Below are 15,861 nucleotides of genomic sequence, written 5' to 3' on the forward strand. Positions count from 1 at the left end.
GGGTGGCATCGCCGTCAGCCGTGGCAGGAACAGACTCGATCAGGTCCAGCGGCAGAAGCATGTGAAAGCTGCAGACTGGCCTGTGCGAGAGGGGACAGGACGAAGATCCATTCCGTGAGGTCAGGTTCCCTGCCCTGTTCCCGGTGCAGTTCCCCCAGGATGACCTGATCGCTTTAGGGATACTCCAGGGGGTCTGCAGTATCGGTCTGCAGTATCACAAACATGGCGCGTGTTTATATCCACGAATGAATCGAGAGAAAGAAGACAGAAGCCAAGTAGGCGAGTATGTTTTGGGTATCGTGCAGGCGTCTTGATCTGGTCGTACCGAGCTAGAAATGGACCATGAAGAGAAACCCTGGAAAGCCACGACCAGGGCAGTGCATCTGAGAGGGGAAATGGAGATTGAGCGAAGGAAAAGCCCTAGACCACGGGAGTCCACTGCGGACGCTACCTCGCCCGGGCCCCAGCGATCTTCCCAAACCTAAATTCAGCCTGTTCTCGAAACTGCACTGCACCCACAAGGAGTTCAGCAGCAACTGGTCGAGCTGGTAAAGACCCAGCATCGACTTCCTCCGTCAGTTGGACTGCAATACTCATCGCCCTTCATCCTAGGTATCTTCTCAGCCCAGCGACATGCCTGTGGTGGACTGGTCTGTTTAGCTACCTACTCTGTTGCATAGATAGGCAACGACGTTTTCACTGGGCGTCCCAAACCCAATCTCTTGTCTTGAATTGACAGGCCCGACGAACATGGAAGGCGCCAGACGTTACCTTCTGGAAGCGATAGTTGGCACAGCATGGCATATCTCAAAACCGCCGATCTGATAATGGTTACAGCGACTGTAACCTTACCAACTCAGCCTAGGGAGCCATCACGGGCAGAATGCCCATTTGTCGTCATTCCAGCTTGGCCACTTGGGGGATTGCGACTTGGATGAGACGCAATGGATGGACGGCTGGTGTGATGGGGATTCTGCAACCCTAAAGAGGAGAGGGTGTTGTGCAGTGGTATCGCTTCGCCGAAACCCGTCGCTGCGATTGATGGTCGGCACAATGGCCGCCTCGAAGGGAAAACAGGTTCTGGCTGGTTGGTCGTAAGGTCAGTCAGTCAGTGGGAAAAGGTTGGTTGCAATTCCCATCGCAATCTGCAAGTGACAAGGATTAATTCCAGGGGTGGTAGCCCCGAAGACCCTAGTCGCCTGTCAAAACCACCCCGGCACAAGGTCTCGGCCGAACGCCTTTTGGGAGGTCGCTTGTCACGAATAGGCAGGTGAGCCGACCGTACAGATGCAACCCTCCCTCGTTCCTCCAACCACGCACGCGCGCGCGCAAGCATCCATGGTGACTCCGCGTGCAGACATTTACATCGGCAACGACACTCATGTCGAAGTAAGGCCCAACTCGTTTCTCTGAATCCTGGGCTATCAATTTGTAATGGGCTGAAACCGAGAAACGACTTACAATACACCCAGATAGTAGGTAGCATTAACACGCGGGGAAGCTTCTGACCACATGCAGCAGGCAGTCCCCCTCATACCTACCATTTATGGCGCAGAAGCCATAATTGGGCTCCAGGACGTCAATGGGGGATGTTTTTGCGATCAGTCATGACTTCTCATACCACCTTTGATATTGTGTCATTCATCGAGTAGCAAAATACCCCTGCTGGGGAACGGAATCTTGAAGAATAGCTACAGGCTTGATGCAGGTGATTGAAGACACTTATGGCTACCGCCGCCTTCTGTTGGGCTTCTAACTACATGCTCAAGCTTCTGCATGCTTTATCGAGTGCTACGGATCCCAATGTCGAACTGTGCGATGACAGATACAGTGGATGATCTTGGAAGTGGATAGCTGAGAAGCACAACATCGGTATTTTGCTGTGTGACGAATACCTCATCTACGTGACCAGTATGAATGAGCCTTATCGAGTCCTATGGTATATCAGCATTTGCCACGATACACTTGCATTTGCATTAGACATGTTATATTGGAAACAGTGCTCCTGGTCTAGCTATCATAGCTGATATTGTCCATATGAGGCTGACGTCCAGCGACTAGACGTCATACCCCATCCCGACACTTCACGCCATCGCCGGCTACGACCTCGATGACAAAAAGATACAGCTCCAGATACTGTCATATCAAAACGGATGAACCCGAGAGCCCCAAAAGAAGGCGGGACACTTGTTTCTGAAACAGGAAAGTAGTACTCATCTACCGACATGCAGAATGCACACCTTACCGCCTTGACCTAAGATCATCCCTCCTGCATATCGCCCTTCGCCTCGTTACCCCTTATCGTGCGTTCTGGACTTGGAAGGTACTACCTTAAGCAGACGTCTCCCCGCTCGTGGGGGGTTGCGTTAAGCTTTGATACCATTCGGTTCTACATCCGCCAATGCATACGGGGGCAATGCAGAGCACGAACCACGGGCATGGCATGGCGAGCATGTCACCCATTCTCTCAGCCTTTGCGGGTAGCCATATATAACATTATATATGGTCTCGTACTGGACCGTGGTCCTCGGCACCGCTCAGCCGACCAGCCTCGGAGACTATGACGTGTGTCGTGTGAGCAATCTATCTGGGTCACCAATCAGTGAAGCTTCTGTTACACCCACCCGTACTGGAAGCCTGAATACTGGAAAGCTGAACCCCACTCGAGCGTCAAGCTCGGTACCAAAACCTGAGGCTCTTGGCTAGGGTGGCCACAGCTGTTATACATAGGAATGTGAGATAGCAACATATAGGCAGAATCGAAGGGCGTTGGTTCTTCCAACTGGGTTGTGTCTGGTGCATGGTTGCATTTCTTTTTGTCATGCTCCCTAGTTCGGGTTGTGGTCTTCGGTAGCGAGCACACCACTGCCAGGGACTCAACAACCGATACTATGGCTTGGAACTTTTCAATGAGCTTTGCAACATAGGTCCAGTCTGTATACTCTGCACATATCTTAGTCTTCGCCCAGCAATAGTTTTATATGGGTGCTCTGGCGCCACGTCAGGTGCCCAGAGGTGAACCTTTTTTCCGGTACGCTATATCTCACTGAAACCATATACTGAACAGGACATGATGCCGGCTAAAGAAATTATACTGTCTCGATATACATGTTCCTGCGGATTTGATACCCTTTTTTAAGTGAACATACTTGAAGGTGGCATGTTCTTTACTACTTTTGCGTCTAATGGGTTGACCTGGACCTGGTATGGGTCGAACAAATAAATGCAAAATTGCAGTTGATCCGGTTTTATACATTCGTTCCTTGAAGAACGTCGGACATCTCTTGAGTTGGATCTAGGGCAATTGCAATACCGCCGTAGCTCTATATAAGCAATTTCTCCCACGCGGCTGACGTTGGGAATCGTTGGTTGGCTGAAGCGATGCAGACAGCTTATGGTCTTAGAGAAGAATAATTGTTGAGAAAGAGTATTTGTCAGATATGGTAACCTTGTTGATGAAGGAGCATGTTTAATAGACTGGTTTGCAGTGCAATACGAAGCAGTGGCAATTGGGTTTCCGAGAACATGCTTTGAATGGAAAGAGAAGCATGCCACTGAGAAATGCAAGTCACCGAAAGCCATGGTACATAAGCAGGCTTTATATGTTTCTTTTTTGGATAAGAATTGTCGTTGAGAAACCAACACGGAGCAGCGCCGTTTGTCCTTTGTGAGGCGAGTTATTAGAAGTGTCAATTGCAGCGTCGGCTTCATAATTGGTGTTCAGTCAATCGGCTGTAACCCGCCCACTCAGCGCTTGGAAGTGCTGGGCACGTGGGGTCCATGTCGGCCATCGGAGAAACGTTGCCTCCACAACCCCACGGTCGATTAATGATTAATGGCCATCAGCTTAGGTAAGGCACTTTACCCCACGAGCGGAATCAATCATACACGTTTAGTGAAGCCGCAGCAGTTCGAAGAGTGGCACCTGTTGGTAGACTGACTTCCCACAAGCGACATCATCACCTAGAAACACCCTCTCGTCGCATCGGCTGCATAGCCGCCCACACCCATCATGGTCCTCCAAGATCTCGGTCGCCGCATCAGCACGGCCTTGCACGATGTCACTCGTGCGCCAAACCTCGACGAAAAGGTAAGCCCTCGCCCCGTCCCTGACACAATTAATCGCCCCTCCCCTCGGCATCTTGCCTTGGTCGCTAATGGTCGCTTCCCTCCCTAGGCCTTCAAGGCGATGCTCAACGAGATCTCCCACGCCCTCCTCGAAGCCGACGTCAACGTGAAGCTGGTCGGCAAGCTCACCAACTCGATAAAAACCACCGTCAACTTCAAGGACCTGCCGCCCGCCGTCAACAAGAAGCGCCTGATCCAGAAAGCCGTCTTCGACGAGCTCGTCAAGCTCGTCGACCCCCACGCCGAGCCCTTCAAGCCCAAGAAGGGCAAGTCCAACGTCATCATGTTCGTCGGTCTCCAGGGTGCCGGTAAGACGACGACGTGTACGAAGCTGGCGCGACACTACCAGGCGAGGGGCCTCCGCGCCTGTCTCGTTTGCGCCGATACCTTCCGTGCCGGTGCTTTCGACCAGCTGAAGCAGAACGCCGTCAAGGCCAAGATCCCCTACTACGGTTCGCTCACCGAGACCGATCCCGCCGTCGTTGCGAAAGAAGGTGTCGAGAAGTTCAAGAAGGAGCGCTTCGATATCATCATCGTCGATACCTCCGGTCGCCATAGGCAAGAAGAAGCCCTGTTCCAGGAAATGACGGATATCCAGACCGCGATCAAGCCCGACGAGACGATCATGGTGCTCGATTCCTCGATTGGTCAGCAAGCCGAGTCGCAAGCCAAGGCCTTCAAGGACGCTGCCGACTTCGGTGCGATTATCATCACCAAGACCGACGGTCACGCCAGCGGTGGTGGTGCCATTTCCGCCGTCGCAGCAACGCATACGCCCATCGTGTTCATCGGTACCGGAGAGCACATGCTGGACTTCGAGCGCTTTGCGCCGCAACAATTCGTGAATAAGCTGCTCGGCATGGGAGATATGGCCGGCCTGGTGGAGCACGTCCAATCGTTAAAGCTGGATCAGAAGGACACGATTAAGCACATCACGGAGGGAATTTTCACAGTACGAGACTTGCGAGACCAGCTTGGTAACATTATGAAGATGGGTCCTCTGTCCAAGATCTCGGGTATGATTCCGGGCATGGCGAACATGCCCGGCATGGATCAGATGGACAACGAAGAGTCGAGCGCGAAGCTCAAGCGCATGATCTACATCTGCGACAGTATGACGGAAAAGGAGCTCGACAGCGACGGCAAGATGTTCGTCGACCAACCGACGCGCGTGATCCGCGTTGCCCGTGGTAGCGGTGCCAGCGTACGAGAGGTCGAGGATCTCTTGTCTCAGCAGCGCATGATGGCTGGCATGGCCAAAAAGATGGGCGGTAACATGAAGAACATGCAACGTGCGCAACAAGCCATGGGTGGCGGTAACAAGGCTCAGCAAATGGCAGCGATGCAGAAGCGCCTGCAATCCATGGGCGGAGCTGGCGGTATGCCCGACATGGCCAGCTTAGCGAAGATGCTCGGCGGCGGTGGTGGCGGTGGTATGCCCGGTGGAATGGACATGAATGCCATGATGAAGCAGATGGGCGGCATGATGGGCGGAGGTGGAGGCCGTGGAGGTCGGAGGTAATCCGCTCTGGAGTCTTCTAAACCCCTGCCTACCTTCGATCGGGAATCAAGGCTTTAATACTTCCCTTGATTTTACCGGCAGCAAAACCACAAAGCGCTGCAATACCCCATCTTTTTGAGCTCTCTGCGGCGAGCCTGGACGAAGAAGTCGAATCGGGCAAAACCACTTGTGATGAGAGCTTAACTACATACATACGAAGGAAATGAAAATGGGGAGGCATGGCACTGGCGTTCGGGTCACACATTCCCAGCATACCATAATCTGATGATGATGTCCAACCATCTTCCGTTACTATTTGTCGCCACTTGCACGTTGTGATTGATGAAGATATCCATATCTTAAAACCTCAAATCGGCCAGCCCCTGGCCCTTACTTGCTTCCAGACCCAGCAGTTCAGTCAAAACGTTGGCACCGAATCACTTTGATTACTAAATTGGCCATTTGTTGTTTATACCTTCTAACTCACGACTTTCTTCTTGTCATTCATATCATTGATGATACTCGTCTCCCGTCATTTCAAACACCTGTCTTCGTGACTGCGAGTTTTCCCGAACACCGCGAGCGGGCACCGCTGTCGCCATTCCAGAAGTCGGTCGGCCGGGAGCTTGGTTGTCGGGCAACTGCGAAGGCGCTTCGTTGAGCGGCAACTCGTGTCGAAAACGGTCCGGGTGCTTCTGTTCCTCATCCTCCTGCTGCTCATGCTGTTGCTGTTGCTGTTGCTGTTGAACACCCGGCGATCCCGGCACCGCCGTCCCGTACCCGCCCGCATGCTCCCTTATCCTTGACGACCCGCCGCCGCCCGCAGCACGCGAACCCCGTCCCATGTCTGTTGCGGCGGTACAGCACGAACGCCGCGAGCGTGAGGAGCGAGACGCCGCCGCCCATACCGACGGCTAGAGCGACGATGAGGCTCACCTTGCGCGTAACGGTTCCTCCGCTCGTATCTCCTCCCCCTTTGCGGTCGCCGTCGCCGTCCTTGGTGTCCCCGGAAGACTTGGTCGTCGGATCATTCTCCTCCCCCCTCCCCGCCGGGAAGCGGCGTCCACACCCCCTCCCAGCTCATCCTCCAATCGTTATTGCCCGCGCCCAGCGTCCGCGCCGTCTTCATGATGACGGCGCTATTCGCGTTCGCCGCGTCCGCGGACGCGATATTCGGCCCCGGCGCCTGTGCGAGGAAGTAGGTCCCGCTATTGAAGCTCGCGGCGAAGAAGGTGTCCTGCAGGAAGGTCCTACCAAGCGTATAGTGCGTGCCGGCGGCCACGGCGCTGCAGGGGAAGTACGGCGTCGGCTTTTCGACGAGGGGGGCTCGAGGATTAGGTTGAGGTGCGGGGAGGGGATTGATATATTGACGCGGTGGGCGTTGTTGTCCGGGTCCAGGAGCGTGAAGGTCAGGGCGCTGGCGGAGGATACGATGCGGGGGTAGGACAGGGTACCGGTGTCCCAGACTTAGAGGTCCAGGGCGGGGCGGTAGGTTAGGGGCAGGTCGGTTGCGAGGGCGTCGCAGGTGCTTTTGGGGAGGTTTAGGTAGGGGTGGCAGCCGTCGAGACGGACGTTGAGGGGCGAGGGCATGGTGCTGTTGCCAGAAGCCAAGTAGCCGCTCTTGGACCGCCAGCCGCTTCCCTGGTCGCCCTTGGGACCGAGGGGCGAGCCCCCTTTTATCATCACGTTGATGGATATGTCGACCAGCGGCAGCCCGTCGAAGATCAGGTACGGCTGCGGGATGGGGATGGCTAACACTTCGCTGATGAAGCGGTTCTTGTCGTAGCCGCCGAACAACAGGGAGCCCTCCGTCATATTCTTCTTCGGCGTCGCGGGCGAGGACGGCAGCGCGGATTCGATGTGCATCCCGAACGAGTTGGTGTCGGTATACCCCTGTTTCACATACGCGCCCGCCACCATGCTCATGTTCACATCGCCGCCGCCCGAATGCACGCGATACGTACGTGTATCACTCTGTAGAATCCCCAATACGCCAAATCCGAAACGTATAAAGAGGGACTAGATTGTAATTAATGGCACATGGTATTAGACCGAAGAACGACTGGCCAATCATTGCATTCAGGAAATTTTAAAGGGGTATTGACCCTTCAGCTGGAGAGGTAAGACGCCAAGAGACCAACATGCATGACTGCTATTGAGTCTGGGTTCATGAAACACGTCTCCTCAACCTGACCTTCATGTCCCTGTCGGGGAGCGCCGCCACCGCATTGGCATATGCAACATCGTCCTTGGCTGGTCGGTCTGACGCCGATCCGTCGTGCTTGATCCAACCGACGGATTCCAGGTCGAACTTGGTGACCATCAGACCTACCACAAGAGGTACCTCGTGCTTTGCGAAGCCTTGCCCTGCACACCTACTGATTCCGCCACCTGGTGTTGCGAAAAGGATGAAGTCAGCAAGAGCAGAACATGCATGACGAGGGAATAAACTTACCGTATGGGAAGAACTCTCCTGGCGCACCCGATAGGTAGAACTCCGTCTTCTTCACTGGGCTTCCTGTGTCATCTTTTACCGTGACCTCCTTGAGATGACGACGGGCCCAGAAGCCTGACGCGGGATGGCCCGGTCTACCCCCTGTATAAAGCGCATTCGTCAGCCACGTCTTCCACTTAGAGTTACAAACCAGAACAACTTACAAACGGCCTCATCGAGATGCGCAGCTTGAGTCGGCGCCTGGAAGTAGGAGCCCTTGGGCAAATGATATCCCGAGACGGTCACCGGCTCCGTCGACGTCCGCGTGATGAGTACCCGGATATGCAGCCGAAGGCACTCCGTGAAGACGGATTGCAGCAACGGCAGGGCAAGCAGCTGCTGGCAATCCAGCTGCCCTGCATCGGGTCCCGTGGCGATGATGGCCCGCGAGACCTCGTCTTTGACCTCTTGGAGAAGAATGGGGTCCTTGGCGAGCTCCATCATCACCCAGGTACAGACGGCGACGGTGTTGGAGTTGAGCCTAGGATGCGAAGCTTTGGTTGGACGTGTGCCCCCCGCTAGTGATTGAGAAGTGGTCAAGCTTACCCCAAAATCGCAAGGGCAATAGCCGCCCCCATACTATCCCCCGAAAACCCAAACGCCATCCCCCAGCGTACCAGCCCCCGCGAGAGCCCCGATCCATACACCGGCTCCCACTCCACCGCCCGCCGCTTCTCCTCGACCGCCCAATCCGTCTCCCTCCCCGCCGCCTCGAGCCAGCGGGTGCACATGTCCCGCACGCGGTTGCGCGCGCCCACCCCGCGCCGGTTCATCCACTTGGGCAGCCCGAACGCCAGCGTCTCGGCCGCCTTGTCCCACTCCCAGTATGCCTCGAGCAGGTCCGGGTTGACCTCGACGATCTTGTCGCCGAACACGGCGCGCGTCGCGGCGCCGCCCATGACGTGCTTGAGGAAGTCCAGGACGCAGATCTCCGCATACCCGTCCTTGTTGTTGGTGTTGATCTCCGAGAGCGCCTGCGCGAACAGGGCCTGGAACTTGGCCGCGAAGGCGCCGACGGCGCGCGCGTTGGACAGGTTCTCCTCGTAGCCGCGGTGCATAGAGTACCAGATGCGCTCGTCCTGAGATTTAGGGTTCGCCGCCTTTGGGCTGTCCTTGCGCGGCACCCGAGCGGGACCGGTCCGGTCCTGCGTCATCTTGGCCACGTCGAAGGCGGTGTAGCCGGCCGTGTTGGCCACGATCCGCTCGATCCAGGGCTCGGAGTGGAAGGAGGAGCGGAAGAGAGCCGAGGTGTCGCGGCCGCCGGTGATGTAGTACATCTTCATGGGGCCGAGGCGGCATTGGACGATGTTGCTCTCCTTGAAGGCTTCCCTATCATTGCAGGTTAGATCATGTCAGTGATTGTTAACGCAGTGGTTTCGTTGAGGTTGGAAACTCACCGCAGTCGCTCTATGAAGCTCTCCTTGTCTGTCATGAACTGCCAGGCATTAGATACAAAGGGGATAGTCTCCGAGAGCCACGGAGGCTCGTTCTTTCGACATTGGCGTTGCTGATCCATGAATCTTGCCAGAATCACTGCGGTCAACGCCACCACAGCGAGCATTGCAAAGGAGTCCGTCATTTTGGCAAGCAAGAGAAGTGTGCTTCTGGTTTCCACACTCGAAGTTTGATGATAACTATGATACTTCCAACTACTTAACCCGGGCAGAGAAGCACGAAGCAGAACTCAAGTGAATAATAACATTGCGCTGGAGCTAAAGCGCCACCACCTGATCATGGTGTAAGTGTTGGTAGGACGTGGAGGATGCCTTAGGCCCCCACACCTATGCGCATGCGGCCCATAGGGCTAGGTCCGTCAGCTTACCTAGGTGTTGTAGGTGGAATGATTGGCGATAAGCACCGTCAGTACGAAACCTACGGATGCTGACCACCCACTTCCGTGTGCGGCAGAGGGGGTGTCTTTAGCAAACGACTGCTATAGGCTGCGCCCGCTGCGCTGTCATTGCAGCCTGCTTGGTCCGTGTAACCAAGCCTACTTCTTGGTATATCATTGCCGCTTCAAGGTTGAGAGTTCCGTGAGCTGTGCAACATGAATTGTCGGCCTGTTGGGTGGGAGCTCTTGCCGCCCGGGACTCCGCACGTAAGCCTCCGTTGGCGTATATCTTCCAAAGCTAGCCAACCGTGATGCCACAAGCCAGTAAGATCTGTGATCATGTATTTAGCCTAATGCTTGCTTTTCGGACCCCGTAAGCAGCGACGGGCTGATAACTGTTTGCTGCCGACGCACGACGCCTACGTCGTACGCGTTCCGTGTAAGTCATCTGGTTGCCTACGTTGCTTACACAACACACTTTGTCAGACTACTGGTCCGTACTACAATCATTGCAAAACAAATTGAGCATGTCAGAGTTGGTAAAGGCAAGGCGTTATCGGCAACTCCCGGCACATTAGATAAACTATTCAGGGACCTTGGTTGTAATCGCGTGCGTCTACTACACGCAACGGATGCAAATTAACAACCGTGGCTACCGAATACTTTGTCTGAGTCGAATGACGAATAAAAAATACATACACAGACAGTACGAGAACGCATCCATCATTGTTAGCTATCTCATCAGAGTCGCCTTTAAGTGTGCAATTAATATGTAGTGGCGTGAAGACTTCCCGCGATCTTTAATAAAGTCTAGCCAAACAAGACTCGTCACTCAGGGGCCCCATCAATATCTTCCAGCGTAACCTTGGAAGCACTCTGAGAGCTCGGGAAAACCACCTCCCACTTCAAATCCGCTGGTCCTCTAGGTCGAAACTCCACCTTGATATCGTGATCTGGAATAAGGAAGCCCGACTGCGTCGGGGTATTCTTCGACGTAGGCTCGACCCATTTCCCCCAGCGGGCATGACATCGAACCGTAGTAACAGCAGCGCCGCCAACGCCATGATCTCGGTCCGCGCGAAGAACCGCCCGGGGCAGAGCACGTGGCCGCCGCCAAAGCCGCGGAACGCAGTACGGCCCAGCCGGGGGTTGTCCTTGAAGCGCAAATGGTTGAACAGGTTCGCATCCGGGCCCCAGATCGGGGCGCTGGTGTGATGCACCATCGCAGGCATCATCAGCAGGTTGCCTTTCTTGAGTAGGTAGGTATCATCTACCACCGCGTCCTCAAGTAACATCCGTACTCCTGGGCTTAGTGTGCGAACGCGCAACGTTTCCTGGAACGTGCTCAAAAGTACCGGGCAGGACGACTGGAGCGCGGACAAATCCACCACATTGGTGGCCGTCTCGACTCCTCCTCCTTCTTCCGTGCGTGTCTCCACCAGCTTCGCGACTTCGCGACGAACGTCCTCGAGTACCCGCTCGTCGGAGAAGATGTGGTACAGCATCCAGAGCGCGCAGGGCGCCGTGTTGCTCATGACGGCGAAGCCGATGCCGATCTGGGAGCGGGCGATGTCTTCGAGCGGGAGGCCGAAGCGGGTGTGGTGCTCGACCAGCCGGCGGACGAGCCCAGAGCCCGATTTCGGGCCGTCGCGGCGCATGTACTGCACCATGGCGGTCGCGATGCGCTCGCGGGCGCGGAGGATCTGGGGGAAGAGCAGGGAGGCGAAGGGGAAGATGTTGAGGGTCAGGAAGCCTGGCTCGAATATTCTATGCGCATGGTGAGTGACAGACCTCTACATCATGTCGAGTAAAGAGCATAGGGGTGTGCGTGCATGTGCGAGCGTAGATATGTGGTCAGTTTTCAACTTACTTCCAGGCCTCCTCGACTTTTTCATCTTCAAACGGGTTCTGCGGGCCCCAGACCGCCTTCGACGTAGACCTTATGATAATGTCATGAGTCCACTGCCATAGCCCAACCCGGGCAGTCCCGTTGGCAGAAAGATCTTTGGTAGCGCTAGCAATGGCCTCGATCGATATCTTGTTCATCCTATCGAGGTCCTCGCCCGGCACCATCGCAGGCTGCATGTATTTCGGCCAACTGATACTGAAGCTGTCGGGGTCCATGAGGCCTCGCTCCATTGTTTCCCTGGATGTTTTGGTCATTCCCAGCTGCTCCCCGGTGTTCGCCGTGAACACCGAGAAGCTGATGGCGCGCCACTGCGCTTGTATGGACGGCAAGAGCTCCGTGTCGTTGGCGATGTAGATGCGCGAGAAGGGGAGGCGGAGAGTGTAGATGGGGAGACCATATTTGTCTCTATTTGGGAAGAGTTAGCTTATGTGGCCTTTCTCCAATTATACTCTGTCTACTAGTAACCGACCGTAATCGCACGTGGAAGCTTGAGCTGTGTCTGATCATTCCGAGAAGCGGACTTAGGAACGGGATTTGGGTGACTATGGCGGGCGGCTCCTTCGTGTCCTGGCTGATGTGGAGCAGCAGGTAGAGGAACATGTACGTGGCGGTGATAGTACCGACGACACTGACAAGTATAGACGCCATAATGTGTGTGTGTCTGTGGTTTCAAAGCCGAAATGAGTGTTCAATTGCAGCGGCATACAATCGATGATGAACACAAATCAATACCGGCTTGAGTCTATAGACTCGACGCGGCAACCGCACGTTTGTTGCCTAGCGAGGGCATTAACGATCAAAATCTTTTGTCAAGCTGTTCGGGGGTACGTCAGCAAGTGTGTGGCGACGAAGCTCGAACCTGCCGTCTGACCAGCACCTAAAAGCTAGAAGATGGAGATCGACACTACAAGGGATGTTTGGGTAAGAATAACCCCTCCTTCCGTACACTACCCGAAATCCAGACGGGAACCGGGGTTGCTTTTTGTGTTACACACCTAATGCAGCTCCGCCCCGCCAAGGCGGCTTCCAACAAATCTGATCGGCCAGGCAGCCTGATGCTGATGGTGGTGGTCTTGCTGACGGCTTGGCATGGAGTTGAGGGCATTGGGGGAAAGGACCCCCGAATGGACCTGATGGGATTCTGGGGACTTGCTTGGATTCGAATAGAAGTATACGGGGTTTCGTTTCTCTGCCCAAAGTAAGTAGCTCTCCGCATCTCAACCTCTCAACGCCATCACAAACTACGACGAAAGATCCAGCAGCGACGAAGATGGCGACAGATTCCCAGGGTCCGGAACTTAGCTCTGTAGGGGAGGCGACGATTATAACCCTCCCAGAGGATGCATTTTATGTAAGCTATGCAACTTCACCCACGGATGTACCGTTTCCCTGAGAAGCAAACTTTCGCTTAGCACGAAGCTCGAGGATTCCAAGCTGACCGTACCCGCGCTCTCGGGGCTAGGCTCTGGCCTGGGTCATCTTGGCCGCCTGCACCGTGGCCTTCGGCACCCGCCTGTACATCCGGCACGCCTGCTTCCGCCGCCTCCTGGTCGACGACTACCTCATGCTCGTCGCGCTCTGCATGCTCGGCACTGTCGCGGTCCTGGTCCAGGTCTACGTCCGGTACGGGTACCAGCTGCAGGCCTTCCAGCAGGGCGACATGTCCCAGTTCGGCCCGGACTCGTTCCAGGACTACAGCAAGGCTTTCATGGCCATGGGCGTGAGCGTCGTCGTCGAGATGCTCGGCATCTTCATCGTGAAGCTCACGTTTCTGCTCTTCTTCCGGCGCCTGGGGGCCAAGGTCGACTGGTTCACCAGGATGTGGTGGGGGGTCTTGCTCTTCACTATCGCCGTCACGGTGGCCCAGTTCGGAGTGCAAGACTATCGCTGTTTCTTCGGAGGCGCGGACTATATATTCACTAGTGGCGGCTGCAACAGTCCAGACTCCCTGCTCCGAGTCTTCATCTCTTCCGTCGTCTCCGTCACAGCAGATGCTGTGTCCGATGTCCTAAGTGAGTCCTCTCCTTTTCATTGGTCCATCCCAGCTGGAGCAGGCCACTCTCTTCGCCCACGAAGTTCATGGCTTCGGACGCTAATCATGCGATTGCATTAGTTCTATGTCTTCCGGTTATTATTCTCTGGCGCAGCCGGATTGAGATACGAAAGAAGATAATCCTTACTTTCGTCTTTGGCCTGGCGTCCCTCACCATCGCCATCACCATCGTCCGCGGCAGCATATTCCACAATGCCTTCGACGCCGACGGGCGCATCACGAAATCATCGCAGAGCATAACGTTCACCTGGTTCTGGTGGTACTGCGAATTCGGCGTCTGTAAGCAAACCACTTGTGCGCATGATATTTGTTCCTATCCGTAGCTAACCGATTCGCTTAAAGCCTTCCTGATCTCCTGCATCGTCTCCTTCCGCTCGCTCTTCGTCCAGCGAAGAAACCGCTCCCTCGACCGGCAAGAAAAGCAGCGGCACGGCCAGGGCCCGCGCAGTGGCGGCCGTCGGGATTGGCGCGCGCGGATCTACCGCCTCCACGACAGCGTGCTCGACACGGCCAAGACGCTGGACGGCTGGCACGCCGGCGACAGCGGGACGACGCTGGCCATGCATAATCAGCTCCCCGATGTGCCGCCGGGACTCATGACGGTGGACTTCAACGACGATGGGAATTGGAAGAAGAAGACGCGAGAAGGCCAGGTCGATTCTTCGTTATCGGGGGGAGCGCCCCGTCTCGGCGCGGAGCTTGATAGAGACTCAAGCTCCACGTACTCACTAGAAATGGCTAGGAATGGCTTGGCGACCATACATCGCAGGACTCTAACCTATTAGGCAACAAGAACCGATCTCCTTGGTTTCCGGGATAGTTTTCTTGTCATTTTGGTTCTGCAGGGAAGCGCGGATTTCGCATGGTCCTGTACTATCCAGCACGGTTCAAATATACGACTTCAAGTTATCATATGAACGTTCAGCCAGTGTTGGTGTGGCCGTATGCACATGCACGTATCCTATTCCCTGGATTGCGCCGTATGGCATTTGGGAAGAAACAAGCACATTCTCTGAATCACATGTCAATACAGATGCATTTCTTTTCTTTTTTCTTTTTAGCCAACGCGACCCTTCGTTGCAATGTGTAGGTAACGAAAGAGTCATATTACACCAACTGTGCCCACATGGACAGCTTCCAGAGCTCGAAAATCGTTCGCGCCCCAATCTTTTGCCATTGCTGACAAGTCTGTCCCAACTCATCCCGCGTCTTGTCTTATAAGTTGCTGACATACACGGCAACCAAGACTGATTGGCAGAGGTTGCCTGCCTAGCGTCAAGGTAATGCATGTCAGCACCGTGGCGGTTGGTAGCCATTGCAATCGCTGTTATTGGATTATAAACCCTCATCATCCGTACGTAAAACTGGCTTATGCCGCCACCAGCCGTACATGAACCCCGGTAAAGGACGGCGCGGGCAGGGCTTTCGGGGCTGGGAGGGTGTGTACGCGGCGCAGAGCAAGAAAAATAGCATCGGCGTGTCGGTACTTCTGTGCATCGTCTGCTGCAGTGAAAATTCCCACTGCCCGCTTCCACCCTATCGGCACAACACCCGTCTGCGATTCGCTCACGCTATTAATACTTACATGTAGGTAAGACGGCTGTGCGCTTTCCGGCTTTCTTCTTCTTCTTTCAGGTTGCCCCATTCCGCCACTCATTTGGTCGGTGCCTACCAGGTGTCAAGCATTACTACGATAGCACCGCCAGAGATCAGCATTTGTTCCATACACTAGTGCGTGACCACAGGACTTGGTAAGCTGACTGTTGCATTCTGGTATTTCCCGGTAGTCTTGTAGCTGGTCTCCCCCTCGCCCATTTCGAAATTCAGCCCCCATAAGTATGTTACGCAGTTCGAATCTCGGGTACTGGCTGATGGGCCCAATTCGTTCCTTTCCTTGAAGCCCCTACTTTTTTCTCCATCGCTACGTACACCCCATCATATATGA

At 55.0% G+C, this 15,861-nt stretch overlaps 5 protein-coding genes across 5 annotated transcripts; 2 read left to right on the top strand and 3 right to left on the bottom strand.

Annotated features, from left to right (window-relative positions):
- Positions 1-4,012: 4,012 nt before the first annotated feature.
- On the top strand, positions 4,013-5,650 carry PG986_000152 (Signal recognition particle; the record flags this gene model as incomplete). Its single annotated transcript, XM_066836374.1, has 2 exons — positions 4,013-4,090; positions 4,178-5,650. 2 exons carry the CDS (start codon positions 4,013-4,015, stop codon positions 5,648-5,650), a joined length of 1,551 nt encoding a protein of 516 aa, XP_066705267.1.
- A 488-nt stretch (positions 5,651-6,138) lies between these two features.
- Positions 6,139-6,474, bottom strand: PG986_000153 (uncharacterized protein; the record flags this gene model as incomplete). The annotated part of the gene is made up of 1 exon (XM_066836375.1): positions 6,139-6,474. One exon carries the CDS (start codon positions 6,472-6,474, stop codon positions 6,139-6,141), a length of 336 nt encoding a protein of 111 aa, XP_066705268.1.
- Positions 6,475-6,656: 182 nt separating this feature from the next.
- PG986_000154 (uncharacterized protein) lies at positions 6,657-9,702 on the bottom strand (the record flags this gene model as incomplete). The annotated part of the gene is made up of 7 exons (XM_066836376.1): positions 6,657-7,157; positions 7,202-7,603; positions 7,824-8,020; positions 8,085-8,225; positions 8,288-8,604; positions 8,670-9,452; positions 9,521-9,702. The coding sequence occupies 7 exons, from the start codon at positions 9,700-9,702 to the stop codon at positions 6,657-6,659; spliced, it is 2,523 nt and encodes an 840-aa protein (XP_066705269.1).
- Positions 9,703-10,859: 1,157 nt separating this feature from the next.
- PG986_000155 (uncharacterized protein) lies at positions 10,860-12,511 on the bottom strand (the record flags this gene model as incomplete). Its single annotated transcript, XM_066836377.1, has 3 exons — positions 10,860-11,721; positions 11,825-12,266; positions 12,385-12,511. The coding sequence occupies 3 exons, from the start codon at positions 12,509-12,511 to the stop codon at positions 10,860-10,862; spliced, it is 1,431 nt and encodes a 476-aa protein (XP_066705270.1).
- Positions 12,512-13,133: 622 nt separating this feature from the next.
- Positions 13,134-14,701, top strand: PG986_000156 (uncharacterized protein; the record flags this gene model as incomplete). Its single annotated transcript, XM_066836378.1, has 4 exons — positions 13,134-13,214; positions 13,326-13,875; positions 13,977-14,195; positions 14,259-14,701. 4 exons carry the CDS (start codon positions 13,134-13,136, stop codon positions 14,699-14,701), a joined length of 1,293 nt encoding a protein of 430 aa, XP_066705271.1.
- Positions 14,702-15,861: the final 1,160 nt, after the last annotated feature.

The sequence above is a fragment of the Apiospora aurea genome (assembly GCF_038362705.1).
Source record: "Apiospora aurea strain CBS 24483 chromosome Unknown utg000001l_segment0_segment0, whole genome shotgun sequence".
NCBI lineage: Eukaryota > Fungi > Ascomycota > Sordariomycetes > Amphisphaeriales > Apiosporaceae > Apiospora > Apiospora aurea.